Raw genomic sequence first — 18165 nt, forward strand, 5'->3', positions numbered from 1 at the left:
CGCGGGGTTCAAAAGACAGCGGGTGCCGCCGGAGGTGGTCCCATAGTTGAGGGGTCAAAGAATTAGTGGGTTTTTGGAAACATTTCGATGACCTTAATTGACTTTAAAATATTTTTTTGATTGGTACTTTGATAGAAAAGCATAATAGAGCATTTTGCAAAATTAGACTGCAGACTAGAAGATCGGCTGTAGCTTCATTATAGGTAAATATTCAGCTTCTTGCCATTGGAAAATAAATCAATATTAGAGTAAACTAAAAACAGCATAAGCTGAATCGTGTACGTTTTTTACTTTTGTCCATCATTCGTATCGTTTTTGCACAAAAACACTGAACTTGATTCACACCCTCAAATTACAGATATTATTTTGCTATCAAAGATTAAACAAATACTACTTTTTGCTACTTGCATCCCCATTGTAAGTACCCCAGAATCAATTTTCAGGCGTGTTGACAGCTCACCCGACACCTCTCTCCGGCCACAGATGGCGCTTTCATGTCAATCGTCATAATTAGGGGATTACGCCCCTAATGCCTGACTCGCTACACCGCCCCTAGCAAATGTCGCAGTGACTTGTCGCCCCTAGATGGACCGTGGAGATTACGTTTTACTTGAAATCAATTACTGTTGTTGTAATTTTAGATGGCGGGCTAGATAATTTATAGTGGTTGTACAAGTGCAATTTTCACTTACATTCAGAGGCATATCTGATTAATCTTTACAGTTTACGGAGCAGCACTCCTAAAAGTTAAATAGACCAATCCAAATTATATAAAATAAAATAAAATCATGGTAACACAACATGATTTAAGTGTTCATACTTGACTTCAGAATAAAATCAGAAATTGGTAGGCCTAAGATCTACATAATTCTTCTATCACGAAATGCCTATTGATTCGTTCTTGTATCATAAGGAAAAAATGTTGAATTTGTGTGTAAAAACATGCACAGCATACCAAAATCAGGGAAATAAACAGGAATCAAATAAAGTTTATAAAAGTTTTCAAGTAGCGCTGAATTCAACGCTACTTTATTTCACAGTAACTACAAACAAACATCAAAATGCATAAGTTATAACGCTCTCCACCTAACATAACATCACAACCGACCAAAAGAGTAAAAGCATCAAAAATCCACTTCTCATAAACGCTACCATTCCCTGCAAACATGAGCTAACCCGCCATCACATATTCTATCTGCGCCGCCATCAACCGTAAAAGCGTGCAAGTCTAAAACACGGCAAACTATGCAAAGCGCTTGAAATCTCCTATCTCTAATGGCTTAATCTCATTTCGGAAAAATGTCAGGTAAAAAGCGTGACCAATATATTCGGTATCAAAGCCTCTAACGTGGGAGAGAGAAAAAAATGCCTTTTAAGCGTTAAAAGGTCCGTTTAACGCGGACGCAAACACTTAGCTCGATGTTAATTAGTAAGTAGCTTGAGCGTTGTCAAAGTCAAAGGGAATACTCGAATGGGACATCCGGCTTTTAAAACCTCCGTAATTCTGGCGGGAGGAGCCAAGTAAAGTGATTATGGCCCGATATGCGAGTTTTTCAGCAAACGACGTCATTTGGCGGTTACACCGAGCGATTGTGATGAACAATTTAACGGTTATTAAATTTTTAACGAGGTCTCGTAAGAATATTTTGCAACTTTTTTATATCTTTTCGTAAAATTAAAATACCTTATGCTTCAACGGTAAAGGAAAGTGTTGAGTAGGAAACATTATTACCTATGTTTGTTAACCTGCTGGTTTTACTAATTAAATTGATTGTTTTGCCAAAATGATAGAGCCTCTTACACACAAAATATTTTTTTGACAAACATTCAAAAGTTCCCAAGAAATAACAATATTTCTTAGTAAAATACAATATTTTAAGACAATACGTACATTTTTCTAATCTCTTTCTCTTACATTTTCACTAATATTTTTACTAACCATTTTCAATAAAAAATTTATTTTCAAGAATAATTTCAATTTTTTTATTACTTACTATCAATTAATAGTCCTTCTAAGAAAATTATACTTTTTTGCCTCTTTTTACGCGCATAACGCATCAAAATCATGAAAACCTCGTCAATAGACGTCTGTTTACACCCCAGATACGGGCACGTGACAAAACAATCGTCCGCCAGCGGCTCCGAGCGGCGCCACCGACAGATGATTAGCTCGTTAACAGCGTTAGTTAGCGCAATTAGAATTAAGCGGGTGAACTTGACCTACGGCAAGGGTCGCTCACACCCGCTATGCAAATAAGAAGCCGGCTTTCTTTGAACGCGAGTGGACCGGGTCGCGCGGCCGTGGCGATCGCAATCGCGCGGTGTAAACGGGCCTTTTAGTTTTGTGGGGCAAGGGTAGTAGAGTTAGTATGTTAGCTTAGCGCTTACACGACTTTTCAGGCAATAATACGCGTGCTCTAGTTTTGAACTTTATAACAATATGCTCTTACCAGTTCAGCTTTTTACGTATTAAGTTCAGCAATAATATCTACAACAATATCGCAGCAAAAATGTTTTTAATGTAACTTTGAGATATTTAACTTGGCATATTTTTGTTCATTCTTTTAAATCTCGTTTTGTGATTCATTAGAGATGGAATTAGGGACTAGAGAATTAAAGACTCTTGTAAATTGGAGAGGGTTGTGCTCCTACTGTGGAGAAAATTACCTATGAAGCATATTAGGTTCAGTATTATAAGAATATTTTTCTCAACAGCGGAAGGCGCGTTCAAAAAATTAAAACCAGAGCCGGGCGGGAGCAGCACGGGAGCTTCAGGAGGTTCTTCCGCGCTGTCACCATCCCTGGGCCCCCAACACGCGGGGCACACGCCAACAACCGCCTCGTGCCCCACGCCCGCTCGCCGGAGGCATAGGACGACCTTCACGCAGGTAACTAGAGACCACAAATCAGGGCTAGGATAAAGAAGCGCGAGCGCATCATAAGTTTCGTCCCTGGACGCCGTCTCTGGGCCCCCAACATGCGGGACACACGCCAACAACAGCCTCGTGCCCCACGCCTGCTCGCCGGAAGCATAGGACGACCTTCACGCAGGTAACTGGAAACCATGAATCAGGGCTAGGACAGAGCAGCGCGAGCGCGTCATAAGTTTCGCCCCTGATGCCGGCTCTGGCCTCAACACGCGGGGCTCACTCCAACAATCGCCTCGTGCCCCACGCCCGCTCGCCGTAGTAACTGGAGACGACCACCAGAGCTAGACGAGAGCCGGCTGGAATAGAGCGGCGCGGGTGCGTCACGAAACTCGTCTCTGGCACCCTAGCATGTAGGGCACACTTCAACAACGGCCTTGTGCCCCACGCCCGCTCGCCGGAGGCTTAAGACGACCTTTACGCAGGTAACTGGAGCTCACTAACCACGACCACAAATCATGTTCCCTGGCGCCGGCTCTGCCCTCAGCTCGTAGGGCACCTTCACGCAGGTAACTGTTGTCACATCACCCTATAGCTGACTTAAAAGTCACGAGAAACATGAGTCTTGATCTTGCAACATGAACCTGCAACATACGATTGCGGAGAGCAATCAAGATGTCCTACTAAACAGCACATAAATTATTACTTGGAATCCTATTTCATCTGGTTGATTCCATTCCTAAGAAGCAGGAGACAAATATTTAACATTTAAAGAAACCATCGAAAACAAGCTTGCAACCCCAGCATCGCCAGCTAAAACAGGTAAAATCTAACAAATTATATCAATCAACTAGAGTTTTATGAGTGATCCACTTCTGGAGAGAAGACAATGGCTATTTTCTCTATGATCTCATTTTTGGGCCCGCAGTATGGCGAGTCTATGCCCAACAGTGGGCAGTCAACTGTGGGGCGCAGACGGCGTAGGATCACAATATCGCAGGTAGTATAAATGAGGTCATTTTCAAGATGAAGAAATACATAGTTACCCAAGAAAATATGTTACTTTGAATGACTAAAGTATGCTAGATACAGACAGAACGTCTGAAGTTACGCACCTAACTCAATAAGAGTATCGTTTCATATTATATAATATAATATTGGTCATAACGGCAAATAGCATAGCCTAATTAATTAATAGCCATTGTAGAGCGGTGTTAAGATATAACCTCTGTATATTTCGTTAGATTTAACATTAATCATAACTTTGTATTGTCGTAGGAACAACTAGCAGAATTAGAGGCGGCGTTCGCGAAGTCCCACTACCCCGACATCTACTGCCGCGAGGAGCTGGCCAGGACCACCAAGCTCAACGAGGCGAGGATACAGGTCAGTGTAACTCTAATGTGAACGATTGTCCGATAATCAATGTTGTGTGACGACTTTACTTAAGGCCTTTTGAGTAAACACAGCCTCAGAATCGATTATGGTTGGATTTCTAATAGCTCTACATTTAAATTTTCATTTGTTGACACTAACTTGTAGGTACATAACTTGTAGGCAGATGTTAAAAGGATCCAAATGACCACTTTATATTTCCCTGACCGAAATACGTTTTCCTTAAGAACTGCTAAAAATCAAGATTACGTTTTTGTAATTCTTTCGTACCTACAGAGTAATACAGACGTAAAAAAGTCCTTACTTGAACATTACGCACCCGGCAATAAAATGCCTGTATTATATGATATTGAAGATGATAGGAAAAATTATAAACATACAAGCTCAATAACCCTTAATCTGATATATTCTCCGTCATACATTCGGAGGAATTTGGGGTACAACGGACCACCCGCCGCTACGCTATTACGAATCGAACGAATCACACCCGCGAGCGTGCGTCAGCGAGCGACACGACACAATGCGCGTCGCGGCCTTCGGAATTGTCCAAATATCAGTGATGCGCGAATACTCGCGTAACACAATTTGCAGCGTAGGCCCGAGGCGATTGAATTAAACTGCCATCTGTCGTCCACGGCCGTATGAATACGAAATGCTCGCTGGAACTCGCGAGAGATCTTTATCTCGGTTTTAAAACGCTCAATCCCTCGAGGCTGGCTATTGATTTGTCCCCGGAGCACCTAATTTTGCCTCTAAAATATTCCTTAACATTACTCTACTAAAATAAAACATACACAATTTACCTTCAATGTTAAGCATTCCATTAGAATCTCTGAACCATACCTTTCAGAAAGGTCGCCATTAAAATCCATTTTAAGGAAAATGTCACGTTTTAACAATAAAGATTCTCGCTATTTTATTTTTCGCGCGCACATGCTCGCGATGTTTTATTCATCATCGCTCCATCGTAGACAATTACTCTTTTCTTTCAAGAGCAATGAGTGACAAAGTTCTGCTAAGAAAATGAAAGGTTCCACGAAACGACATTACGGGGACATACATACGTAGCACGGTTAAAAGCTTGTGAAATGCGCGTGGGTGGCGTGTGAGTGTGTGCACGCGCTCCGTGGGAGGCTATTAACGTTTAGGCGACGCTACATAAGAATGTAAACGTTAAAGACGACAGCGTCGGTCCCTCCTTCTAGAGGAAATTTCGATATAAAAATACGAGAGTTGCCGGGCGAGGAGTGGGGCGCGGCCGGGGGTGGGTGGCCCCTGAGGCATTGCAATCCCATCAAATGGATCCGTAACGAAGTTAGCCGCTCATCCTCCCCGCGCGCCCCGACATTGTCTCTGCCCTCAAATGAATTCTACAATTGGAAATAAGAAAATGTTTTGTCGGATCCCCGTGCTTTTTCAGTTTAAAGGCGACCGTTTTCTTCGGATAACTCGACGCGCTCGTTGCAAAATGGTACCTATCGCTTTTGTTGAACAAAACCTTGGAGAGGGATCTTTACTGAATTAAGTTTTATCTCTCTTTAAATTGTTGCTTATGCCGTAAACGGCTTTCATTTAAATATCCACTTTCAGGTTACGTTTGAATATTTTGCAGTAATTGATTTTAGATTAACGTAACATTAACTGAGTTAGAGCTATTTATTTATTCTAGATCTGCATTAAGACTAAGACTTATAACAGAAATTGCAAAAGTTTTAGTTGGTATTAAATGAAAAGCTGCACATTTTCCCGATCCCTATCCGAATCACAAATGGATTTATTTGTATCTCAAAATCAAATTATTATTGTCGATATATTAGGAAAAACTGTTAACTAAATGTAGAGGTGTAGAAAACATAAAGTTTAGTTTTAATATTAGTTACTCCCGACACTTTCACAAAATTAGATTTTGTAGGACATGTAGCGTACACGTTTTATAAATTTTCATTTCACCTATATTATTATTCATTTAGACTGTTAAATCACTGTTAATAACCCGGTCTTCTTGCGCAAACGAAAAAGAAGCTGCCCGAGCTAAGCACATCTCACTTCCACTGCCTGCGCCCCTCTTGGTGTGAACTCGTATTTAAATGTAGAGTAACGGCATTTTCACGAATCCTTATTCATTTCCACGCTGGCAAGTATACATCGAATCACATTCCTGGACCAGCGCCGATGGGAAATTACTTTTTTCGTAACAACGCCCGCAGCCGGGGCACAGCAAAAAACTAATATCCTCCGAGCGCCGTATGTATGCGTATATTTATAAGTTTAGGGAGGGCTGTTCCTTGCAAACCTCCGACATGCGGTAGTCAGACGTAACAGCCTTTCTTTTAGGGAGGTATGTATCTGTGAAGATAAAATATACGCTTGTGTAACAATAACCGAAATAGTCCAGTCAATGAATGCCTTAACGACGGTGTAGAGAGAAATCCGTGGAACACAATTTCTGACCTCGGGACTTTATTTAGCCTAGTTAGGTGGTGAACATAGCAAAAGTCCCCGCCCTTAGCCCTTGAGCCGGCGGAGAGAGGGGGGTTTAAAGGTACCACTTTTCGGTTTTTCGCTTAATCCTCGGAAACTATGCGTCCTAGTGACATGACTACTATGAACCAAAAAAAGCTTATTCAATTTGCTACAGGTGAGACTGTCAAGTTTTTCTATATCTTGTATAGTTTTTGCGGCATCTGCTCTAGAAGGTCTGTAAAATTGGAAATTTTATTGTTGTCTTACATGTTCCTTTCAGGAGAAAATCGACTAAATCAACATTGAGCAAACACTATAGACATGCGGGAGCAGGTTAAGCCTAGTTCCATGGAGGGGACTGCACCGTGCGTATATTTAGACGAACCAATTAGAGCCATTTTTGACTCCTCATCATTCAAAAACTACTGTGCATTAACACTTCAAATTTGGCTCATGTATTGAGACTTGCAAGATATACATCAGCTTCAAATTTCATAAATATACCTCAAACGGTTATTTAGGTATTGACGTTCAAAAATCGATATTTAGAGCACTAAAATCTATCTATCACACGTGAAATGTTAAAATTTACTGGTTTTTTATTTGTTCCTTTGTATTTACATAACTACCTTTCTGGATGCCAAATTTGAACCTTCGAGGTCATCTGGAAGTGGTTAGAATTTGGTCTATAGGTCAGACATGTAGATTTTTGGACGTCAATATCTAAAGAACCGTTTGAGGCATATTTATGAAATTTGAAACTGATGTATATCTTGCAAGTCTCAACACATGAGCCAAATTTGAAGTGTTAATGCACAGTAGTTTTTGAGTGATGAGGAGTCAAAAGTGGCTCAAAGTGATTCGTCTAAATATACGCACGGAGTAGTCCCCTCGCTGGAACTAGGCTTAACATGCTCCCGCATGTCTAGAATGATTGCTCAATGTTGATTTAGTCGATTTTCTCCTGATGGGAACATGTAAGACAAAAATAAAATTTCCAATGTTACAGACCTTCTAGAGCAGATGCCGCGAAAACTATACAATTTATAGAAAAACTTGTCGATCTCACCTGTAGCAAATTGAATATGCTTTTTTTGGTTCAAAGTAGTCATGTCACTAGGACGCATAGTTTCCGAGGATTAAGCGAAAAACCGAAAAGTGGCACCTTTAAACCCCCCTCTCCCCGCCGGCTCAAGGGCTAAGGGCGGGGACTTTTGCTATGTTCACCTCCTAACTAGTCTAAATAAAGTCCTTAAGTCAGAAATTGTGTTCTACAGTTTTCCATCTATAATGCTTTATTGACTGGACTAAAATAAATACTTCAGCATTTTGTTATAGCAATATAAATCTATGGAATTAATGGTTGACAAACTCTACATAAGTTTGAAAAATATGAGCATCGCATAAGCGGGTTAATTGAATTTTTAAGACATGATTATTTTTAATTTAATAACGAATGTTTTAAAAACACTTTAGAGTTAACTAAGAGCCATGTCGTTTAAAACTTATCGATCAATATTTCAACAAATTTTGCAATTTCATAACAATAATATAAGTAATTTAAAAAAATTGAATCGAAAATCTTACTCTCGAAAATTTGCTTTTCTCTGTCTAATCCCTTGATTATTTTGACAAATTCTTAATCACACTCAAAGCTTTGGACATTCTGTATTCAACATCATCCTCAAACCTGTTATTATCTCTACCAAAAAAAAAACTAGCGTATTCCCTCCCATATGTGCCTACATTGGCACGCGGTGGGTGTATCGGCTTATTTATACGCAGGGCGGCCCGCCCTCTAATCAGCTGTAATCAGCATATCAAACGGCTCCCTCTGGCGGGGTGATTAGGCACCACCCTATTGTTTTCCGTGATTTTAAAAGCGTGGTGTATTGGGAACGTAATTGGGTTAGTGCTAATCAGATATTGTTGGATTGTGCCTACTTTAGGTTTAAATTTTAATCCTTTAACGAAAGTATTTGTAGGTTTTCAGCACTTAATTCATAAAAGATTATGTTGTACTAGCGGCCGCCCGCGACTTCGTACGCGTGGATCCCATTTTACCCCCTTCATCTATCTTACGCGGTTTAGATTTTTCATACAAAAGGATTTTCCCGCTAATTCCCGTTCCCGTGGGAGTTTCGGGAATTCCTTGTTGTAAGTAAGCTTTAAGTTTATTAAAGCCAGCCCAAAGTTTCGGGAATTACATGCCAAATTTCAAGCGTCTAACTTAAGCGGTTTAGATTTTTCATACAAAAGGATTTTCCCGCTAATTCCTGTTCCTTTGGGAACTCCTAAGTATACTATAACCTGCCCAGGAGTATGAAGAATAATTGTACCAAGTTTCGTTAAAATCCGTCGAGTAGTTTTTGTTTCTATAAGGAACATACAGACGGACAGACAGACAGACAAAAACTTTACTGATTGCATTTTTGGCATCAGTATCGATCACTAATCATCCCCTGATAGTTATTTTGAAGATATATTTCATGTACAGAATTGACCTCTCTACAGATTTATTATAAATATAGATGTACTTAAAAATGTGAAAAATACAAATATCTGAAAATATAACTTTTGTAAATTACACGCTACATATTCACTTGATTTATAAAGCTCGATTTCCTCCTACTTTAACGTCGAACAAGTGTACAATGCGGTACGTCATACATTCCATGTATGTAGGTACTCGTAAGTCGTAAAAAGAGTTCAGGCTAAAATAAGGCTTCGAATCGCGGTCGTTCCATTTGAAAATTTTCAATAACCACCCTCACTGTGTCACAAAGCGTTAAAAATCTAAGTAGAGATTACAAAGTTAACAATATCAATTTGCAAACAGGTGTGGTTTCAAAACCGGCGAGCCAAATACCGCAAGCAGGAGAAGCAACTACAAAAGGCACTGGCGCCCGCGGTGCTACCGGGCTGTAACGGCATGATGCGGAATATCCAGGGCTACCGGGGCTACCAGCCCTACCCGCATCCCAACACCATCAACCGGTACCCACAGGTAAGCTTGTGCAAGAATTATCTTACTTAGGAAAAACAAGAAGAATCAAGAGAATTGTGGATTCCGCCGATATTTTCTGGACTGTAACGGAATGATGCGGAACATCCAGGGCTACCGGGGCTACCAGCCCTACCCGCATCCCAACACCATCAACCGGTACCCACAGGTGAGCTTGGGAAATGTTTCTCTAACTCAGCAAAAACAAGAAGAATCAGGAGAATTGTGGATTCTCCTGATATAGCTGGGCTGTAAAGGCATATTGCGCAATATCCAGGGCTACGGGGGCTAACCAACCCTACCCGCATCCCAACACCATCAACCGGTACCCACAGGTAAGCTTGGGAAATAATTCTCTTACTTAGGAAAACAAGAAGAATCAAGCGAAATTCGGGTTGTGCTACCGATCTGCAACGGCATGATGGGCAACATCCAGTGCTACCGGGGCTACCAGCTACCTGCATCCCAACACGGTACCTGCAGGTAAGCTTGGGAAAGTTTTCCTTACTCAGGTAAAACAAGAAGAATCATACGAAGTTTTGCAGCCGGGCTGCACGGCATAATGCGACATTCAGGGCTACCGATACAATACAAGTCCTACCCGTATCCCAACACCATCAACCGGTACATAGGTAAGCTTAGGAAAAACAATAAGAACTGTGGTTAAGATTTGAAGTTTAAATAAGGTTGTACACTATCACAACACAGGACAGGACTTCTAGGAAATACGAAATCGGGCCTGAAAGATAACTTAGGTATTATTCCTATTACAAACGGATTATGGAATGCTTCTATGCGCCCAAAAAGCGTAGGTAGAATCGATCATTCCCGTTGCTGGCGGCGCATTCGACCGCAATTCGTCCGCCATTACCGAGCGCTAATCAGCAGCGCTGATTACGCCGTAATGAGATTCGCGGCCGCGCGCTAAATGTTGTAAATACCAGCCGAAACATTATCGACAGGTTTTAATAGTGGATCATTCAAAATACCGCAGTATTTATCTTTGATGAAGATATGATATCATGGGCCTGGATGCGGGCAGCGCAGGACCGTTCATTGTGGAAAACCTTGGGGGAGGCCTTTGTCCAGCAGTGGACGTCATTTGGCTGAAACGATGATATTATGGGCAAAAGATATGGTTGGGTTTTAACTTAGCAAGTTACGATAGGGAATTAAATGGGTTATTCAGACTTGAAGTGCTACATACAAACTGGAACTGATAGTAAACCCTTAAGTTTTTGGTTGCGTAATGCTATTATCTCCATGAAACAATAGAATGGTAAGAGTTTATAAGACTTTCCAAAAGAAAATATAAGTAATTGTGTTTTCGGCACCATTTTGCCTATTCCATGCCATTCCAGTCACATGCTGACTGCGTCTCATAGATAGGGGTACCTTCTGAACCCTAGTTAACTGTAACTTCAACCAAATCTTAACGAACGCAATCAAACCTAATGGGTAAATAATTTCTTTCCAAAACATGTGATCACACTTTGATTTCTGGATTCCGTCGCAACAAAATTTAAAATTTGGTTTTTCGCTGTTTTATGGCATTAACTGCATTCTCGGTACCAAAGGCGAAGGGCGAGCGCGATTAAAACATGACCACCAGCTGCCGGCGAGCATAACGTGATTGCACACCGCGCCATTACGGAGTGTTAATGTGCAACCTCGTTAAGCGATTAAATATATTAATAATGATTACCGATTCACCCGGTAAAGTACCACAGTCCAGCAGAAAGATGTGTGAGTAAAAAGCGACATTTTAATGTGACGCGGCTGTGAAACACAGCACCTTTATCTACTGGTACTATCAAAATCTTTGCTATGAAACTTCGATTGAGTAAATCCTGAAAACAGTAGCATACATTAAATTAAAAATGTATCTGTTCCGTACCTACCTACAAAAGTGGTCTAATCTAGCTCCGTGACAATAAATACATTATTTTAGCCAGTCCCGCCTCAGTTATCAGCTTTTGTCACAGTCCTTGACTCAAGTTCCAGTTATTATCACCTATCACCTAGTTGTAGTAAGAAGTAACCACAGATCACAGAAACAAAAGGGAGATGTGACAAGGGGGCGTGGCCGGTGTCGCAACAATATGCCCAAAATACAGAACACATTGCTCGTAACAGAAATGATGACAGCAGCGACGTCATAATGTAAACAGTTTACATTGCTTGCGTAGTACTAAAGATTATTCGAACGTTGAGTACTGACACCGCAGTGGATAATGAGCGCATCAGCATTTGTTACAACAAGCTGTATGGCTAAACTTGTAATTTTGTCCTACAGCACCACGGCAGCTACGAGGAGCTGCAGAAGGACATCTTCTCACTGTCGCAGATGGGCGGCGGCTCGTACCCCATGCCGCAGGGCTTTTCCATGGGCCACGGCGCCAACATGAGCGCCGTCGGCATGCGGCAGGACACCATGAGTGAGTACTGATGATTTACTTACTATAGACTAACGGCCGAATACTGAAACACTACTCAAATCTTTCACTCAGCTGACGGGCTCCTAAATTTAAGTATCCTTCAATTTTAAATGGTATTCTCAAACGCCACAACGGATTTGAAGCCGTGATCAGCTAAGCAGCTCTCAAATGTTTACCTAATGGCAACATTTACCAAAAAAAGTATGTTTTCATTTACACAAATGATGACTTTACGTTTTTTATCCATTACACGCAGCATCGTTTGGTTATGTTCTGTCTTTTATATAAATATACTCAATCAATTTAACATAGAACAGTTTATTTTTAGTTTCTATTATACATAATTCTCGTTTTATTATATAAAATAATTAATGCTTGCATTTTTATTTAATTAAAAAAATATTTTAAAGGTGAAACTTTTTATTGTTGAAATCTATTAAGTGGCGATCGTGGACCGAAACGTAACCACAATTGACATTTATCATTGTTGACAGAGCGCTTAGATTAATAATCTAAGACAGAGCGTCAAATTGACAAATCAACAACTCTTGGAAATGCTGCGATGTCCCCATATTATTATTCCTCAGAAGTAGGCATGTTTATGTAAAGCGATTTCATAGCAGCTATTTTGGTTGTTACTTTGCAGCTTTGTGCTCTATACGATGCACAGTTGGCTGTTCGATGTGGAAGATATCACCTAGTACACACGTTCATAACTTCCCGTTGCGTAGAACCGTAGGGTTAAATTATAATAAGTATTTGGTCCACTGGTTGTATGGCGTTTGGTGAGGGGTTTCAAAGAGCTTCCAAATTATGAATCCAGAAACAACACCGTTTCTTTTGAGACGCGGAACCTCGCTCGGAATTGCATGTCATTATAATAATATTTTTCAATAGCGTTCAGCCTTATTGCGTTCCTGCGATTAGATCTAGGTATTTCCTCGAGGCTCGAAAGAAATGATGACGATGACACAGACATTATTTACCACTATTTAGGTCGATTTAGGTATAAGAATAGGATTTAAGATACCGCGCAAGCACTCTCAAATTTAACGGCTGCTCAAGACGATTTGACAGTTGTTTGAGTAATGCTTAGCGTTGAATGGCGTTTCAGTATTCGAAAATTCATTTACCTAAGTGGCGTTTGAGTGCAACTTAATTTGAGAGGTGCTTAAAAATTGAGAACTGCTCAGATATTGTTTTGAGTATGCGAAATGTAAGTTTAGGAGCTGCTTAACTATTTGAGAAGCCGTCAAATATTTAAATGGCGTTTCAGTATTCGGCCGTAAGAGTTCAATAACTAGGGACTGAAATTCCTGCCTGCTGATGTCATCCCCGCACTATATTATATGAACATTTTCCAGAAAAGTACGAATAAGTATCCGAACAAAACAAGTACGAATAACACTGTCTTGCTTTCGCATTTGATTGAATTAAAATTATTAGATTTTCTTAAAATTTGAAATTTCGTTCTAGTTGCTACAAAAGCAAACTTTATTAGATAAAAGTATTTTTTCCTAGTTTAGTTAGACGAAATTAATCAAAATCAGCACTACAGACCTCAGACTCAAAAATCGTGTTTACTTGTGTAATAGGTACGAATGATCCGGGCCTTTTTATTCGTTTACTTTTTAAGTACACAAACTAGGCAGGCATGTACTCTTGACTGTATCAAGTGAGAAAATAAATAACCTACAAGATTATACTAGATTTTCGGTGCAAATACATAAGTTATGTGACTATCTTTGTTAAATTATGCAACTTGTTGAAATTATGATGATAACAATCATCTAAAATGTAACTAGATCAAACAAGCAAGTAAGTAATTTGAAGGAGTATTCGCGTTCATTATAAGAAACATATTTTACACATTTACGTGAAACTCTATTTGACTTGCAAAATAAATATTTACTTTAATATTCGCAATTTGTTTTACATTAGCGTATAAAAACAAAAACATAATTTTGTTCGTGTACAGTATAAGTAAATAAATAATAAAAACTTCCAAAAGCGCTCATAAAGGACTGCCGATGCATAAAATTTGTATTACTAAAATAAATTAACGCGATATGAATATTTTATAAACTGCACGATGACAAGAACTAAAATGTAAGTTTGATACAAAAAGCGGTAGCGGCAAGCTCGGCCGGCGGGGCAGCTTTCATCAAGTTTCTATTAGGTGCGTCAAGACAATTATAAAGTTGCCGGGAGCGGATGATCGTTTTTATACAAATACCCCATAGGATAATGAGAAAACTTGCTCTGTCGCGGCTAAGGCCCGCAAGATGATATTGAAAAGAGAAAAAGTTAATAAGGACTGTTTGACGCTGGACTTTAGTTTAAATAAGAAAGAAGGAAAAATTTTCATTGATAACATCTAGATATTTTATTTAAGGATATTTTATCCATTTATAAAGGGGTTTTGCGATGTTTCTATGGTATTTGTTCCCTTTGGTTAGAACATTGCAGTGGCTATGCCGGTTTGAGCCATTTACGGCCTATGGTAGCTCATGAGTCAGCCACTAGGTTATTAGTAATTTCAGTTACACTCACGCAAAAGAAAAAGTGTTTTAGAAACGTTAACTTAGATAAAATAGAATAACTTATTATTACATAGACCAAAAACCATTAGTTATGGACCACTATGTAAACCTAATCAATCCTGAATTTCTGAATGCGCCTGGCGTCTGGCTCCAGTGATCGATTGTGGACAGAACCAAAGCTAGTTAGGTACGTTCGCGCAACTATCGATTACACGAATACAAACAGCGACATAGTCGACGCTCCACTAGTCACGTTGTACGTAATATCGATAGAGCTGACGACAATGCTGTAAGTTTTGTGGACGCTCTACATATAGATGTATATTTAAAAGATGCATGCATAATTGTATTAATATACAAGCATTTCTCTCTTTTTAGTTAGCTATTTTTTTATTTAACCCATCAATACCCAAACGGTCGCATATGGCCGCGTTACAATATTATGTATTGTCCCGATTCGCTGGATTGAAGGGTTTTCACCATCAATCCCTAATTTTGAAATGACCTATATTAAAACAAATTCCTGTTATGTGTTACCATAGGGGTTACTTAAAAATTAGGGATTGATGGTGAAAACCGGCATAAACGCACTAAATTATAGAGACATTGCTCTTTAGTGGTTCAAACAAACAGAAATAAATACCTTGAGCCTGAATATACTCATGATGACAACTTTATTGATCAAATCGACCTAATTACCTACACGTAATCAGTATGTAAGCGACGCTACTAAATAATTACCAAGTCGGTAAGTTCCTAACTCCACGCACGCCGGAGATAACCAATCTGAGACATGTTAATATTAACCACCTGTCAGGAACTTGGCTATGTGAATATCATTATGAAGTCTTAAGGTACGAACTCGCAAACTAGTCATAACATAGTTTAGAATGTAAAATGCTTATTATTTTCTATAAGCGAGACGAAGAAAAATATGTAATAAGATTACATAAAAATACTTATTGTATTTGTAAATACTTCAAAGAAACTTGATAGAAGCTATACAGATGTTATAAATGTATCTTAAAAGCTTTCGGCGTCACACATAACAAATGAAATATGAAATCAGAAAGCCACAAAATCTATTAACCACGAGAGTAACAAACCCAATCGAATAAACGTCACTTTTACTCACATTACCGAACGCGTATTTCGCTAAAAATCCAAGGCGACGAACCGTGTAAGGCCGCCGGCGCAAGATTCCTGCGTCGCAAAAAACGAGCGAGCCCGAGGCATCGTACCGTAGATATTCTAATAAGAAAATTTCCACTACATTTACTTTGGCAGCGGCCTCGCGGCGTCTCGGCAAATATCTTATTTCCTCTGGCGAGATTGCATCTTGAGAAAACGCAGGGTCGATTCGGTACCTCACTATTCGCTTCCCTACCCCCTGGCTATGTACCGCTACATAGGCGGGGACACACGCTACGGGGCTACGGAGCTACGCGGCTACGGGGGCGTCGCTGCTACAAGCGTTACGAATTTTCGTAGCTTTATTAGCGGGTTGTAACTCAATTATCTTCTGAGCTATGAATAAATAAATATTCTTGATTACTTTTAATGGTTCTGGTTGTCTTTGAATGTAAACATTTATTATTTAAGTACATATTCCTATTTACCCGAAAGCCTTTCTTGACAAAATAATAAGTAACGATGGGCGAGGAAAATACATTATCTAAAAGAAGACGACTTTTTTGACCTTTGAATTTCATTAAGTTATAAAATACATACTTTACTTCAGGCTATAATATAAAGAGCCTAGATTTTCTACACGAGATTTTCAAGAAGACTTAACTATTGTTGAGAGTTTACAGATTATTATTTTTTATCTTAACTTTAATTTCCTTGTTTCATCTCCATTGACAGTCAGAACTTATTTTTTTTATTATTATTATTTTAGCGTACCTACTTGTGTGACCAATAAAGAAGCGACCCAAAATTTTCTGTGATCTGTGATCAGAAGGCAAGACGAATTTGCGTGAAACGTTCAGGAACACCTTCCCGAATTTTGCTGAGCTAGCTCCTTCCCCGTTCCCAAAATTCACGGCAATTGCACACGACCCTGCACATCCTAGCACAGGTTCTACATAAACCAATCTCCTTCACAATCAACAACGTGCAGATATGGGAGAAATGTGAGCTTAGTGGCTATAGCAATAACAACTAAACCGCGTTTGACTGGTTAATATACTCGTACATATTTTCCATTGTTAATACTGCTGTTTTTGATGAAATTGTTTATTCAGGGCACTTATGATCGTGCTTCTGTTACGAATGGGTTCACCACAATAATCAAGTGGCGACGGGGTTCGAACCCGCGTTACTCGGATCTCGAGCCAGCCAGTCCGACACCTTCACCGTTCGGCTATTGTAACCAAATTATACTTAGGCCCAGAACACACGGTGAAACGCAATTGCTACGAAACTGCAACTTCTAGTTTTCAGATGCAACTCAAAAGTAACTAGAAGTTGCAGTTTCGTTGCAATTGCGTTTCACCGTGTGTTCTGTGCCTTAGGGTTATGATTAGAACTCGGTTCAATGCAACTTATTTTCCGCAGGCATGAGCGCAGAGGACGAGTGGTACAACAAGTCGCTATCCGCACTACGGATGAACAGCGGGCACCACGCCAACCTGGCGGCCGCGCCCATGCTGCAGTACCAGACCTAATCGCTGCTGCACGGCGCCGACTACTCGCCGGCGCCGGCGCACGACTACGCGCCGCCGTAGTCGTCTGCGGAACACTTTACGGCGCCCTAGTTGGTTGCGGAACACTTTACGGCGCCCTAGTTGGTTGCAGAACAATGTATGGCGCCCTAGTCGTCTGCGGAAGACTTTACGGCGCCCTAGTTGGTTGCAAAACAATGCATGCCGCCCTAGTCATTTGCGGAACAATGTATGGCACCCTAGTCGTCAGCGGAACACTACGGCGCCCTAGATGGTTGCAGAACAATGTATGGCGCCCTAGTCGTATGCAGAACAATAGTAGGCGCCCTAGTTGGTTGCGGAACACATTATGTGGCCCTAGTCGCATGCAGAACAATAGATGGCGCCCTTGTCATCTGCGGAACAGTTTATGGCGCCCTTGTCGTCTGCAGAACACTTTACGGCGCCCTGGTCGTCTGCATAAAAATGTATGGTACCCTAGTCATATGCGGGACACTTTACGGCGCCCTTGTTGTCCGCGGAATACTTTACGGCACTCTAGCCGTCTGCGGAACATTTGTGGAAGATCATAAATTCACATCGTCTGCAAAAAATTTGCGCTGCCCTATACATTTGAAGATGACTCATGCCAACTATCGCCCAGTTAAATGTAAATGACATCGGGATTAGTAAATTCAGTCATCCGCTGCTGAACGCGCTCTAGACTAGAACATTGCACTTTTGATATTTTCTAACATGATACACATATCGAAGTTTACATACAGTTATGACTGTATTTGTACAAATTTA

General features: G+C 40.3%; 1 protein-coding gene across 1 annotated transcript; it reads left to right on the forward strand.

Annotated features, from left to right (window-relative positions):
* The first annotated feature begins 1299 nt into the window (after window positions 1–1299).
* On the forward strand, window positions 1300–17379 carry LOC135078345 (homeobox protein unc-42). Its single transcript, XM_063972943.1, has 6 exons — window positions 1300–1306; window positions 2716–2888; window positions 4146–4253; window positions 9565–9732; window positions 12056–12167; window positions 17270–17379. The coding sequence occupies exons 1-6, from the start codon at window positions 1300–1302 to the stop codon at window positions 17377–17379; spliced, it is 678 nt and encodes a 225-aa protein (XP_063829013.1).
* Window positions 17380–18165: the final 786 nt, after the last annotated feature.

Source organism: Ostrinia nubilalis, chromosome 14 (assembly GCF_963855985.1).
Source record: "Ostrinia nubilalis chromosome 14, ilOstNubi1.1, whole genome shotgun sequence".
NCBI classification, from domain to species: Eukaryota; Metazoa; Arthropoda; class Insecta; order Lepidoptera; family Crambidae; genus Ostrinia; species Ostrinia nubilalis.

Excerpts from the sequence above, each read along its gene's own strand:
- LOC135078345 (XM_063972943.1), top strand. Across the intron at positions 9,733-12,055 it reads CCATCAACCGGTACCCACAG|GACATCTTCTCACTGTCGCA; the intron begins GTAAGCTTGTGC and ends GAGCTGCAGAAG. Across the intron at positions 12,168-17,269 it reads CATGCGGCAGGACACCATGA|GCATGAGCGCAGAGGACGAG; the intron begins GTGAGTACTGAT and ends TATTTTCCGCAG.